This window comes from Ursus maritimus, unplaced genomic scaffold (assembly GCF_017311325.1).
Source record: "Ursus maritimus isolate PB19 unplaced genomic scaffold, ASM1731132v1 scaffold_29, whole genome shotgun sequence".
NCBI classification, from domain to species: domain Eukaryota; kingdom Metazoa; phylum Chordata; class Mammalia; order Carnivora; family Ursidae; genus Ursus; species Ursus maritimus.
The window spans coordinates 6558925-6572117 of NW_024425452.1; the positions used below are offsets into that span (position 1 = coordinate 6558925).

General features: G+C 33.5%; 1 protein-coding gene across 1 annotated transcript in view; it reads left to right on the top strand.

Annotated features, from left to right (window-relative positions):
* The window catches only part of LOC103664137 (CD2 associated protein), a 123817-nt gene that overhangs the window by 85513 nt on the left and 25111 nt on the right, over positions 1-13193 (top strand). Inside the window, exons 10-12 of the mRNA XM_040643566.1 lie at positions 324-360; positions 1461-1523; positions 13006-13171. Of these exons, the coding sequence (XP_040499500.1) occupies positions 324-360; positions 1461-1523; positions 13006-13171 (266 nt within the window). The remainder of the gene's footprint in view (positions 1-323; positions 361-1460; positions 1524-13005; positions 13172-13193) is intronic.

Sequence of the window (13193 nt, forward strand, 5' to 3'; positions counted from 1 at the left end):
TACTTTGTTGAGGATTTTTGCAACCGTGTTCACCAGGGATATTGCCTGTAATTTTTTTTTTCTGTGATGCCTGATTGGTTTTGATATCAGGGTAATGCTGGCCTTATAAAATGAGTTTGGAAGCAGAAGGCATTTGTTCTAATAGATTAAATTTTTGTCAGTGACCTTTTGGTTGTTAAGGTCTTACTGTTTTTAATTTTTGGCAGGGATGGGATGAGGAGAGATACTCCCTCAATTTAGAATATTAATGATCAGAGTTTATTTTAAGTATAGATATGTAACATGTAAGTGTTCATGTATCTTCACCATTGTTGTTTTAATAGAAACCAAAGAAACCACCACCGCCTGTTAAAGGTCCAGGTATGTAAGAAACACATTATTCAGTTTGCTGTTTTTCATATTTTCAAGTTATAAAATGGTGAAATTGGGTTTTAAGTATAAACCACTTATATTAGCAAAAATCATATATAATGTGATATATACAAACTTTAGAAATATATAAAAATTAAGTGTTCACATGTATTAATATCAGTATTTTTTAAGCATAAACTGTATAAAATAGGATCTTAATAATTTGTATACTTTAGTTATAACTTGTCATTTCTAATTAAGAAAATTGACAAAGTTTAAATGTGTTTAGATAGAATACTTAATATATTGATCTGGCCAATTATTCTACTTTTTCACATTAAATCCATTTGTTAATGTTTCATTTAAATACTAATTTGTATTTCTTCAGAGAGTATGCTAAAGGTTAAGCAAACTGTTTATTTTTTTTAAGAAGTTGAATATATTATGGTATTCTTAGAAGACTTTTCCAGGGTTCCAGTTTTATAATCTGGCTCTTTGTCTATTTCTGTAAAATTTAGCCCCAATTTCTGATTTTTACAGATGAAGTACAGTTATTTTTCTTGGAAGATTTGCTTTATTTTAAAATAATACAAGTCCTTCCCTACTTCCAAGTTTTCAGCTTTGTATTTGCTGACCTAATCCCAGAACAAGTAAAGCATAAGTTAAAAATAATTTTTATAGCAGTTGGTGTTGGAGGCTTTTTAGTCACTAGTCCTATTTGGGCTTTTAAAATTTAACTAAAGTTAAATAAAATAAAAAATTGAGTTCACAGTCACAGTAGTAACATTTCAAGTCTCTATTCTCAATATTGGATAGCACAAAAATAGAATATTTCCATCATCATAGAAAGTTCTACTGGAGAGTGGTATTATAGAAGATATGAACACCTTCATTTGATGAAGGAACTGAGGCCACAAAGTAACTACTTAGTCATGTAGTAGTGGTAGGTGCAGGATTAGATATTTAGCCTAGTGATTCTGGTACATTGTTCCTCTGTTAAGCCATGTTTTTCTCTGATGTTATTTTTAAACTAACCTGTACTATTTAGTAGTATAATTGTCTTTGTGCTTTGAAACTATTTTAAGTATTAGCTTTGTTTTTTTCCTTAGCTCCAAAGCCTGAGCTTATAGCTACAGAGAAGAAGTATTTTCCTACAAAGCCAGAAGAAAAAGGTGAGACTAATTCTTCTACTTTCAGAAAAGTAATTCTTCCTTTTGTTGTCATTGTAAATAATAATATCTCTCCACACTGAATAATTTATACTGATTTTTAACAGCCATTCGGTATTTAGCACCGTTTGGAGTTTTCTGGGAGGAAGTATTTTGTCAAGATAGATAGGAAATTAAGATTTTACTCAAACTGATACCAATTTACATTCATTAAAAAGTTAAACCATTACTTCAGTAAGAATGTAGTGTTTCATTATATTTCATTCTATAAGAAAACTAAGCATTAAATAGTTATGTTTTAATTATTTTTTTAGAGTGTTAATTAAAATAAATTAAAAAAATTTGTTAGGTGAGTTCTAACTTTTAAAACTTGGACGTGATTTGTTATGTATTACCTAATTTTAACTGCCTATGTTTGTCATATAAACTTATAAAGTTATTCCAAGGTACACATGTATTTTATTAAAAACATCATTTTTTGTTATAAATTTGGAGAAAATAATTACTTCTCTTTGTGCAGAAAGATCTGCAGTAGTTATATCTAGTATACTAGATTATATATACAGTTGACCCTTGAGCAGCATGGGTTTGAACCGCAGAGGTCCACTTATACATGAATTTTCCCCCAACAAATATGATAATAGCACTGTAAATGTATTTTCTTATGATTTTATTAACCTTTTCTTTAGCTTAGTGTATTGTAAAAATAGGGTGTATAATACACATAACATAGAATAAATGTGTTGTTTGAATGTTTATGTTATTGGTAAGGCCTTCTGGTCAACAGCAGGCTTTCAGTTAAGTTTTTGGGGAGTCAAAAGTTATATGTAGATTTTCAGCTGGGAGGTTGGTGCCCCTAACTCTCTGTTGTTCAAGGGTCAACTATACAAGCAACAACTTGAACAATGTTTTAGAGTGCTTCTGTTTCTACTGCTAGTATTGTTTCTGCCTGTTCTTGCGTGTTCCTTTGTTCTCTTAACTGATTTCTCTTACTTTAGTCCCTTGTCTGGCTTATATTTCATATTGTTGCCAGATTTGTTTTTTTTACATAGACTTTTTGTTAGAATAGTTTCAGATTGCTTACCAAACAGGAAACAGTACTTATCTCTAATGTTCTACAAAGAATCATTCCAATTTGAACCTAAAAATAATCTTGACCTCTTAAGAATCTTAGTAGCAAATATTCTTTATTATACTTAACCCACACATGAAACAGATTTTTAATCAGATATTAAACATGCATTAACAGTATGCAAAATCAGTAGGTATATGTGAGGCAGCTGGCTTCTGCCAATCACTAGGAAGATTAAATTTTTTTTTCTGTTTTCTGTTTGTTTTTTGTTTCAAGTGATACTCTGACAATTGCTAGTAGACCAGTTAATATGTGCGATAAAGAAGAGATTGTAACTATTCAGAGACTTAGAAAATTAGCATAATGGGTTGACTAGAAAAGAGAAGGTGACCAGGCCACAGAAAGAGAATGTCAAAAGAATGAGAGAAATCATAACATATTCAGGAAATGGCTATAGGTAACTAGAGGAGTCGTAAGAAATCAAGCTAGCAGGGGAGCTTGGTACAGTTGTTTTCAGTCTTGGTGGTATATCAGGATTACCTGGGTGTCTTTTAAAAAATATGCTGGTGCCAAGGATCCTGTTCCAGAATTTTTATAGGGTAGAACTCAGGTCGTAGTATTTTTAAAGCTCTCCATGGGATTCTAATCTGAAGACAAAATTAAGAATCACTTATGTAATTCATAAAAGGCCTTTCAGTGCTATGGCAAGGAGTTGTATTTAACTATTTGTTTATATCTTGTCTTTCTTCAAAAAAGATTTAAAGTAGTGATAAGGGTTTCAGAATTTATATTATGGAAATAAAGTGTGTATGTACATGTTTCATAGAAATGTGTGTCAGTCATATTATGACTCATGGGACATGAACTTATTACTGTGTTTGAATACTTCCTGTTGCATTTGGGGAAAAAAATTTTTAGCTTATAGTATAGTATAGTCTCAAAAGAAGACTTTCCTGACCACATTAGCTTTAGCTTAGCCTACTAGATTTTGAAGGATCTGGCCCCCCATTGAGTTTTCTAGTATATTCCATACTTCTCTTTACTTGTTGACTCTGTAGTAGAGTCCTCCGCTCTATAATGTTCATAGAATGAGTTTTTTTCCCCTCCCAGTTACATGGTATAGTGTCCTTTCCTTGGAATCCCGTCATTGTCTTGCACTCCCCTCAGAATCTTTTTATATGTGATTCCTTCTCATTTTTCAGATTCTAGCTTAAAATGTCCAGCTGAATGTCACGTTCTTGGCATTAGTCTTTTCTTTATTACTCTAGAAGTAGATATTTCTCAGTATTATCACATATTAGTTCAGATATTTTGTGTATATTTTCTTTTTCAGACATTTGACTAAATCCCATGGGGTCAAAGGTGTAGGGTCTGTGTGTGTGTGCATGTGTGTGTGTGTGTGTGTGAATTTTATTTGACATTGGTTCTATAGTTTCTTGCAAAGTAAGTATATAATGCATAAGGCATACTCAATACAATAATTATTGTGTAATTGGAAGTCTTTTAAAAACTGGTGTGACATGTTCAGGTGTTTTTCTGAAACTGTTCTGTTGCTATTTGAATAGATGTGGTAGTGGTATGGATAAAAAGGAAATTGGAATGTTTTAAGAGCAAAGAATAAAAAATCTTTACTCAAACTGAAACAATAAGGAAACTGTCTTATATAATTGGAAGTCTAGAGGTAGGAGTCATATGACCCCCCACCGAATAATTTCATTTTGGACCTGGATTATATCTCTCTCCATTTGCCATCCTTAGTGTCTACTTTGTCTTCAGATTCTTTTCCTTGAGGTCACAGGAATGCTGACTGTGACAATCAGGGCAACTTGATATCTTGTCCATTTGGTAGGAAAGAGAGGAAAACCTCTCCACAGTCATGGACTGTAAGTCCTTTTCAGTTTCTTGGACTAATTTTGGGTACATGTTCAATTCCAGACCAATAAGTCTTATAAAAAGAATGTGCACTTACTACCGTGGTATAATCATGAAGGTAGGATAGATTTGAGTTAATCGCCTACATTATCTGCTAGAGATGTTGACATAAATTTAGGCTCTACCATAAGGAAGGTGGTTTAGGTTTTATATTAGTACACCTTACTGACTAAATCCCAAGGGTTGTGAGGATGGGGAAGTAAGGTATGAATTATAAAATAAAGACAGTTTCTGGGGGAAAATACATATGAGTTCAGCTTTTGAAATGGAATTTGATGTGAATATAGGAAATATGGGATGAATCTTTGCTGAGAGTTTGTATTAAGCATTTATTTATAAGATGCTATCTTGGACCTTAGCTGTTAAATGTATGGATATGGGTAATGTTCAAGAAGGTTGCTTAAAATGAGAATAGAAAGAGAGTTTAGCATGGAGTCTTAGAATATGTACATTTAAGAAGTTGTTAGATGAACTGGAACTCTTGAAGAAGACTGATGAGTGACCGTACAGGCAGGCAGAGAATGATCTGAGTGAGAACAACTGGAAGGGTTGTGTGAAATATATACATATATACTAAATGTAGAAGAGGTGTGAAGGGTACAAGAAACGGTCTGGCATTTGGTCTGTGTTTCCTTTTGAGGCATTTGCCAATTCTGAAAGTGGTAGCTGAGCCTATAAAAAGAACTTTCAATATATTTTTGGGTTTGAGGAGACGAATATTAGAGTTCAGGGGCCAGAAAAAAAGCAGATACCTTAGTGAACTCCTGGTCTTTGAGTTGGGTTCCAGAAAGACTTCCTTTAATAGGAAGTGTGAAATGGAAGTAGACCTAGCTCTCAGAAACACTGAGGCCCAACTGTTAATTGTCTCAGTCTGATTGGAAGAAGGTGATCTGGGGTTTTATTGCACCTTAGCCTGGCTGCCTGAAGCAAAGTAAACTATTCCCTGGAGAAGAGGACATCATTTAGAGTTTTAAATTATCTCTGTATGTTTTCACATAAATGTCTCATGTCTTGTATTCATAGAGAAATAACCAGACTTGGAGATACGACACATGACTAGAAACCAACAACAGAAAATAGAACCTGATCCACAGGTGTTTTAGATGTTTGAAATACCAGACACAAGCTATAAAGTATCTATGCTTAATATATATTCAAAATAATAAAAGATGTGATTGATAATTTTGGCATAACTAGAAACCATATAAATGTAAATGTAATGTGAATGTAAGTATGAATGAATTTGTATAAATATAAAATATACAGTTGACCTTGAACAATGCAGGATTGGGATGCTGACCCACCTCACAGTCAAATATTCCCATATAAAATTTTTTTAAAAGATTTTATTTATTTATTGGGGAGAGAGAACACACGAGGGAAAGAGGAGCGGAGGGAAAGGGACAGACCAACTCTGTGCTGAGTGCAGAGCCTGAGGTAGGGCTTGATCCCACAACCCTGAGATCATGATCTGAGCCGAAATCAAGAGTCAGATGTTTATCCGACTGAGCCATCCAGGCATCCCTCCCGTATAACTTTTGACTCAACGAAAACTTAACTAATAGCCTACTGTTCACCAGAAGTCTTACTGATAACATAAACAGTCGACTAACACATGTTTTGCATTATATACTGTATTCTTACAGTAAAGTAAGCTAAAGAGAAAATGTTACTAAGAAAATGAGAATGTTAAGGGAGAAGAAATACATTTACAATACTGTATTAAAAAAATCTGTGTATAGATAGGCCTGGATAGTTCAAACATGTTCAAGGTCAACTATATATGATATGTATGTGTGGGTATATGTTAACATATGTGTGTATGTTTTCAAAAGAAAATTTCTGAATTAAATCTTAACAGTGGAAAAGAAGATCTTAAGAGACATCGAATACAGTGAAAAGGTTTAATGTACATGTAATTGAAGATCCAGGTGGTGAGGAGAGAATAGGGACTAGAAACCTTATTTGAAGATACAATGGTTTTCAGTCTTCCAAAAATGAGGAAAAGCAAAAAGCCACAGAATCAAGAAATAATATGGAGCCCAGCCTGGATATATACAAAGAAAACTACTCCATACACTCGTTATAGTCATGCTGCTACAAACAAAAAATAAGATAATACTGAAAGCAGCCAGAGAATAAGACACATTAACTTTAGAGGAACAAATATAAGACTGACAGTTGCTTCTCAGTGGAAAAAAATTTGAAGCCAGAAGACAATGGAATGATGTCACCAAAGTGTTGAAGGAAATAACGGCTGACCTAGAAGTATAATGCCAGTGAAAATATCTTAGGAAAAAAAGGTGAAATAGAGACTTTTTTAGGCTAGTCAGATCTGAGAGAATTTATCACTGGCATGCTAGCACTCTAGGCAGTTCTAAAGGGTGTTATTCAGGCAGAATGGAAATGGTTCCAAATGTCAACTTGGAGATACAGAAAGCAAGAGCAACAGAGACACTTAAATAGACACGTAAATCTAAATATTGACTGTATGTAACATTAATAATATCTTCTGGGCTTTTATAGAAATAAAAGTGCAACAAGACAGCAAGGTGTAAATGGAGTGAAAGTGTTAGGGCAGTAGAAGAATTTATATATGACTTAAAGGATATGTGCTGTAATCTCTAGGCAATTACAAAAAATAGGATAATGTATAAATAAGATAATAGGAGAATATGGATAACAAAAATACAAAAAGGCAAGAAAGGAGAAAAAAATAAAATGGACTAAGCAAGAAAAAAATAATACTTAGTAGTTACAGAATATGTAAATGGGACTAAAGATTCCATTTAAAAGAAAAATTGTTAGACTGAAAAAAAAATCCAACCATTGCCTGCTAACGAGACATATCCTAATGAGAAGAATTCAGGAATGATTAAATTAAAAGGGTGGACAAAAATATGTCGGGCAAATGCCAATTAAAAAAAAGCTGGTTTATATTGATAGCTGACAAAGTAGACAGGATAGCGAGAAGCATTAAGAGGGACATTTAATTAAGGCCATGTGATTTATAAAGAGAAGTTGTTTTTGCAGGTAAAGATGAAGTAAATGATACTGATATTCATATAAGAACCAAGTCTTAATCTCTACCTCTCATAGTACATAAATTTGAATCCAGAAATAGGTTGATAAGTACTTGCCTTATGACCAGAGTTGCACTGTAGAGAAGTGATAAAGGGCATTCCTCAATAAATAAAACTTAAACTGTACACCTACTTTATAATACCTTATACCTACCTACATATCTTACAATATGCATAAAAGTTCCATGTGGATAGTGGCTCCACAAATTTTCTGCAAGATACTATAAACCAGTATTTCTGTGTCCTTAGAGTAGGAAGCGATTTCTTTAACAGGATATATAAGACATTACTGTAAGACAAAAGAGTAGGAAGTGATTATTTACAACACAGATAAATGACAAAGGACTTATATTCAGAACATGTCAAGAATTTCTACAGATCAGTAAGAAAAAGCTTGATAAAATGCAGCTAAGAGCCTTGAATAGATACTTCATCAAAGTATAAAGTCACTCAATTTCATTACTCAGCAAGGAAATACAATTTAAAAGCAAAGTAAGATTCTCACCAACATGGGTGAAATTTTGAAAAGGAGACTAACAATATCAAATGTTGGTGGGGATTCAGATTAAGAGAACTCCCATACACTGTTGGTGGGAATGCAAATTGTTATATCTAATCTGAAGAATTTAAGTTGAATGTATTCATACCCTATTAGCCAGCATTGGCACTCCTAGTTATATATCCAGGAGAAATGTGCTCTGTGTATGTACCAAAGATTCAAATAAGAAAGTTTATCATAGGATTATTTATATTGGCTCTTATTTGGAAACAACACAAATGTCCTTTCACAGTTGAATGAATAAATAAATTGAAGTATATTCACATACCAAGATACTGTGCAACAACATGAATTTGTGATTTTACTGATGTAAATTTAAAATGCAAAAGTGATCTATAGTGTTAGAAGACACCTTTGGGTAGGAGCAGTTGTGTAGTAATTGGGAAGCGCCATGATTGGAACTTAATGTGCCTAATGTTCAGTTCTTGGCCTGAGTGGTATTCATGTGTGTTCATGTGTGATAATTTTTTGAGCTTTGTACTTAGAGTTTTGAAAGTGTGCTTGCGATTCTCTCTCTCCTTCTCTCTGTCCTTTCCTTATACCACACGTGCACGAGTGTGTGCTCTCTCTCTCAAAAAAAAAATATACATTTGCTACTTTTTGGATAGTACTGTGTTTTTCTCTAACACGTCTTTGAGTAACCATCGATAAAGAATGGATTTGATTTTTCAGTCTGAATTGATGCACTCATAATCATTCATGCTTTAGTGCCAGTATAATTATTTTATTTTTCTATTTTTTTAAAAAATAATTCGAATGTAACTGACACACAATGTTACATTAGTTTAAAGTGTACACCGTAGTGATCAACAAGTTTATACATCATGCTATGATCACCACATATGTAGCTACTGTTTCCATACTTCGCTATTGCAGTATCACTGACTATATTCCTAATGCTTTGTTTTTCATTTCTGTAACTTTCCTGCTCTATAACTGGAAGCCTGTATTTCCCAATCATCTTCTCCCATTTTGTTCAACCCCCCCCACACCCCTCCCCTCTTTGCAACCATTAGTTTGTTTTCTGTATTTATAGGTTTGATTCTTTTTGTTTATTCATTTGTTATTGTTTTAAATTCCACTTATGAGTAAAATTAGAAGGTATTTGCTTGTGCAGTCTGACTTACTTAGCATAATACTCTCTAGGTTCATGCATGTTATTGCAAATGGCATGATCTTATCCTTTTTAATAGTTGTATGATACTCCTGTGTGTGTGTGTGTGTGTGTGTGTGTGTGTGTGTGTACACCCCCCCATCTTCCATATTCATTTGTCTATTGATGGACACTTAGGTTGTTGCTTCCGTATCTAGGCTATTGTATGTAATGCACTGATAAACATGGGGGTGCATATATTTTTTAGAATTAGTATTTTCGGGGCGCCTGGGTGGTGCAGTCGTTAAGCATCTGCCTTCGGCTCAGGGCGTGATCCCGGTGCTCCGGGATGGAGTCCCACATCAGGCTCCTCCGCTAGGAGCCTGCTTCTTCCTCTCCCACTCCCCCCTGCTTGTGTTCCCTCTCTCGCTGGCTGTCTCTCTCTGTCAAATAAATAAATAAAATCTTTAAGAAAAAAAAAAAAGAATTAGTGTTTTCGTTTTCTTTGGGTAAATACCTGGTAGTGGAATTACTAGATCATATGGTATTTCCATCTTTAATTTTTTGAGAATTGTTTTTCTATTCTTACTCGTGCAGTGGGGAACTAAACCTCATCCGAATTAACAAATGGATAAACTTATTACATATAGTGTTAGTAATATATTTTTATATTCTGTAGTAAATAAGATAGGGCATAGTTCAGTTATTTTGCTGTATTTTGTTAGCTGCCATATATTTTAGCTGCTTTGAGTAAAAAATTTTGTCCATACACTTAACGATAATTCTTTTCTCTGTCTTAAATTATCATAACATCTGTACCTTACATATTTCTTCCTTTGGGCATTTGAAAAACTAACAAGATGTTTTTTCTTTAAATTTCCTCTTGGTTTCGGTGAATTCTAGTTAAACTAAAATTCTGTGCACAGTTGGATATCCACATACAAAAGAATGAAGTTGAACCCTTACCTCATACCATATATAAAATTTGACTGAAAATAGATCATTCACCTAAATATAAGAGGTATAAAACTAAAACTCTTAGAAGAAAACACAGGGCTAAATCTTCATGGCCTTGGGTTTGGCAGTAGATTCTTAGATACGACACCAAAAGCTCAGACACCAAAAGAAAGAAACAGTTAAATTGTAATTCATTAAAATTAAAAACTTGGGTGCACCAAAGGACATTATGAAGAAAGTAAATAGATATACCGCAGAATGGGAGGAAATATTTGCAAATCCTATATGCAATAGCAGGAATATATAATGGGTCTGGTGTTCTGATATATAAACAGTTAGTACAACTCAGCAGCAAAAAGACAGTACAGAAATGGGCCAAGGATTGAAATAGACATTTCTCTAAAGGAGATATGCAAATGGCTAATGAGCTCAGACAAGATGTTCAGTATCATTAATTATGAGGGAAATGCAAACCAAAACCACAGTGAGCTGCTTCACACTCTCTAGGATGGCTATAATAATAATAAAAATGAAAATTAACAAGTGTTGACAAGGATGTAGAGAAGTGGACCCTTCATACTTTACTAATGAGAATGTAAAATGTTTTAGCTGCTATGAAAAACAGTTTGATAGTTCCTCAAAAACTTAAACATAGAATTACTATATGATCCTAGATATATACCCAAAAGAATGGAAAACAGATATTCAAACAATTATTTGTATGCAAATGTTTATAACGGCCTTATTCCTAACAGCCAAGGGGTTGAAAAAAACCCAGATGTCCTTCAACAGATGAATGAGTTGTGCTATATACATGTGGTGGATGTTACTTAATCACAAAAAGAATGAAATAATGATACGTGCTACTTGAGAATGAGCCTTGAAAACATTATGCTGTTGTGAAATGAGCCAGACACAGAATTTACATACTGTATGAGTTCCTCTATATGACATGCCCAGAATACCTAAATCTGTAGAGACAGAAGGCAGGTTGGTGGTTGCCAGGAGATGGGTGGAAGAAATGGGGAGTCAGTGAAAAATGGGAACCAGATTCTTCTTTTGGAAGAGTTTTGGAATTTGATAGAGGTGGTAGTTGCAGAACATTGTGAATTTACTAAACGCACTGAATTGTTCACTTTAAATTGCTAGGTAAATTTCACCTCAATAAAGGTAAGTAAAACCTAGTACCCAAATACATTGCCATCATATATGATAAATCAACATACTATATTGTTGATTTAGTCAAGGCTATACCGGGAATGATGAATCTTAGTTTTGTCACCTTTGATTTCCAGGAATATTTAAATGTGTTCTTTTATTTTAGAATAAACTGCAGAGTTGGATTGATTTCAAGCTTTTAGCTATATATCTGTTCAAAGAAGTATGTTCAATTAATCAGTGAACTTCTATTTAATCTTCAGTATTTTTCCTGATATTTTATATAAAACATCTTTTTTAACATTTTCTAGAGATTTAAGTTTGTTTGACTTATAAGTGATGCAGATGGCTCTGTTGGCTTATAGTTAGAATTTGATGGTATAATGGTGTAATTATTACATGATGCATTGTTTACTTTGAGGGCATATGAAAGTGGATTTTAGAACGACGTGAGGACCAATAGATTAGGCTGTATTTTCAGATGATCCAAGGAAGCTATGCATAGATGATAAAACTGAAACAATGGTAATTTGTATTTTCATTGTTGTTAGATTAAATCTAACTATTTTGAACCAAGGGTTTACCCATTGGCTTGGCAGTGTTTGTTCAAGATACACAGTCACCAGTTTCTGATTGATATGAAATCTCATGAAATTATTTGTGGTCCTGTGATAGACATTCTTTACAAAGACCAAGTAAATTTTGAAAATTAACTCGGTATCGCACTTAAGAGTTTCTTAGTTTTGCATATATGCATTAGACACATTTTTGCTGACTGCTACATCATGAATATCTAGTATGTGTGCACCTGTGTCAATTAAAAAAAAATCTATTTCGCCCATTCCCCTACCCACTTCCCCTCTGGCAACCACCAGGTTGTTCTCTGTGTTTGAGTCACGTGTGTGTGTGTCAATTTTAATATTTATTCTTAGTACCTGAAAGGTCAGGAACCAAGTATATCATTGTGTATAGTACCATGCCTTTTTGGTGATAAAATTGTTTTTTTATTAAATGGCTTAAAATCTTTCCCAGTGTTGTTTATTTCCAGCATATTTTCTTATCTAGTTCATAGAATTATTAACAGTGTTAATAAACTGGAAAAAATGAAATTGTGCTAATATATTCCTAGTACAATTGTGAGGATTGTAAATACAAGCCTGTAATTTCCTCATCTGTGACTAGTCAAGCTAGCCTGTTTTTCTTAACAATTGATATTTTTTCTTTGTCATTGTGATTTTTTTAAATAAGTATGTTAAATGTCACTAGTTTCCTATACTTAGCCTCAGAAAATGGTCTGGATTTAAGTATAGATAATATTGTCCCCTGATTAGAGTAAAATCATATGTGATTATATTTGAGTAGTATACCACCCCTAAAAACAAAGGATGCTGGGAAGACAATAAGCACTAGGCATTATTTGTTGCTCAGAAGCTTATTAGTGTTCCTCCTTCCCACCAAAGTAAGCTTTTTTAGGTATTTAAGCTTATTAAATTATAACTTTAAAACGGCGAACACATACACAAATAATGTCTCTGTTTCACACGTTTTCAGCCTGATGTTAGCTGTAAGAACTCGAAAAACCTAAATAATTTTGATTGTTAATAACTTATTAAATATTTTTAAATAATCAGATGAAAAATCAGTACTGGAACAGAAACCTTCTAAACCAGCCGCTCCACAAGTCCCACCTAAGAAGCCTACTCCACCCACCAAAGCTAATAATTTATTGAGATCTCCTGGAACAATATACCCAAAGCGACCTGAAAAACCAGTCCCTCCACCACCTCCTACAGCCAAGTAAGTTTTACCGAATTTTAAT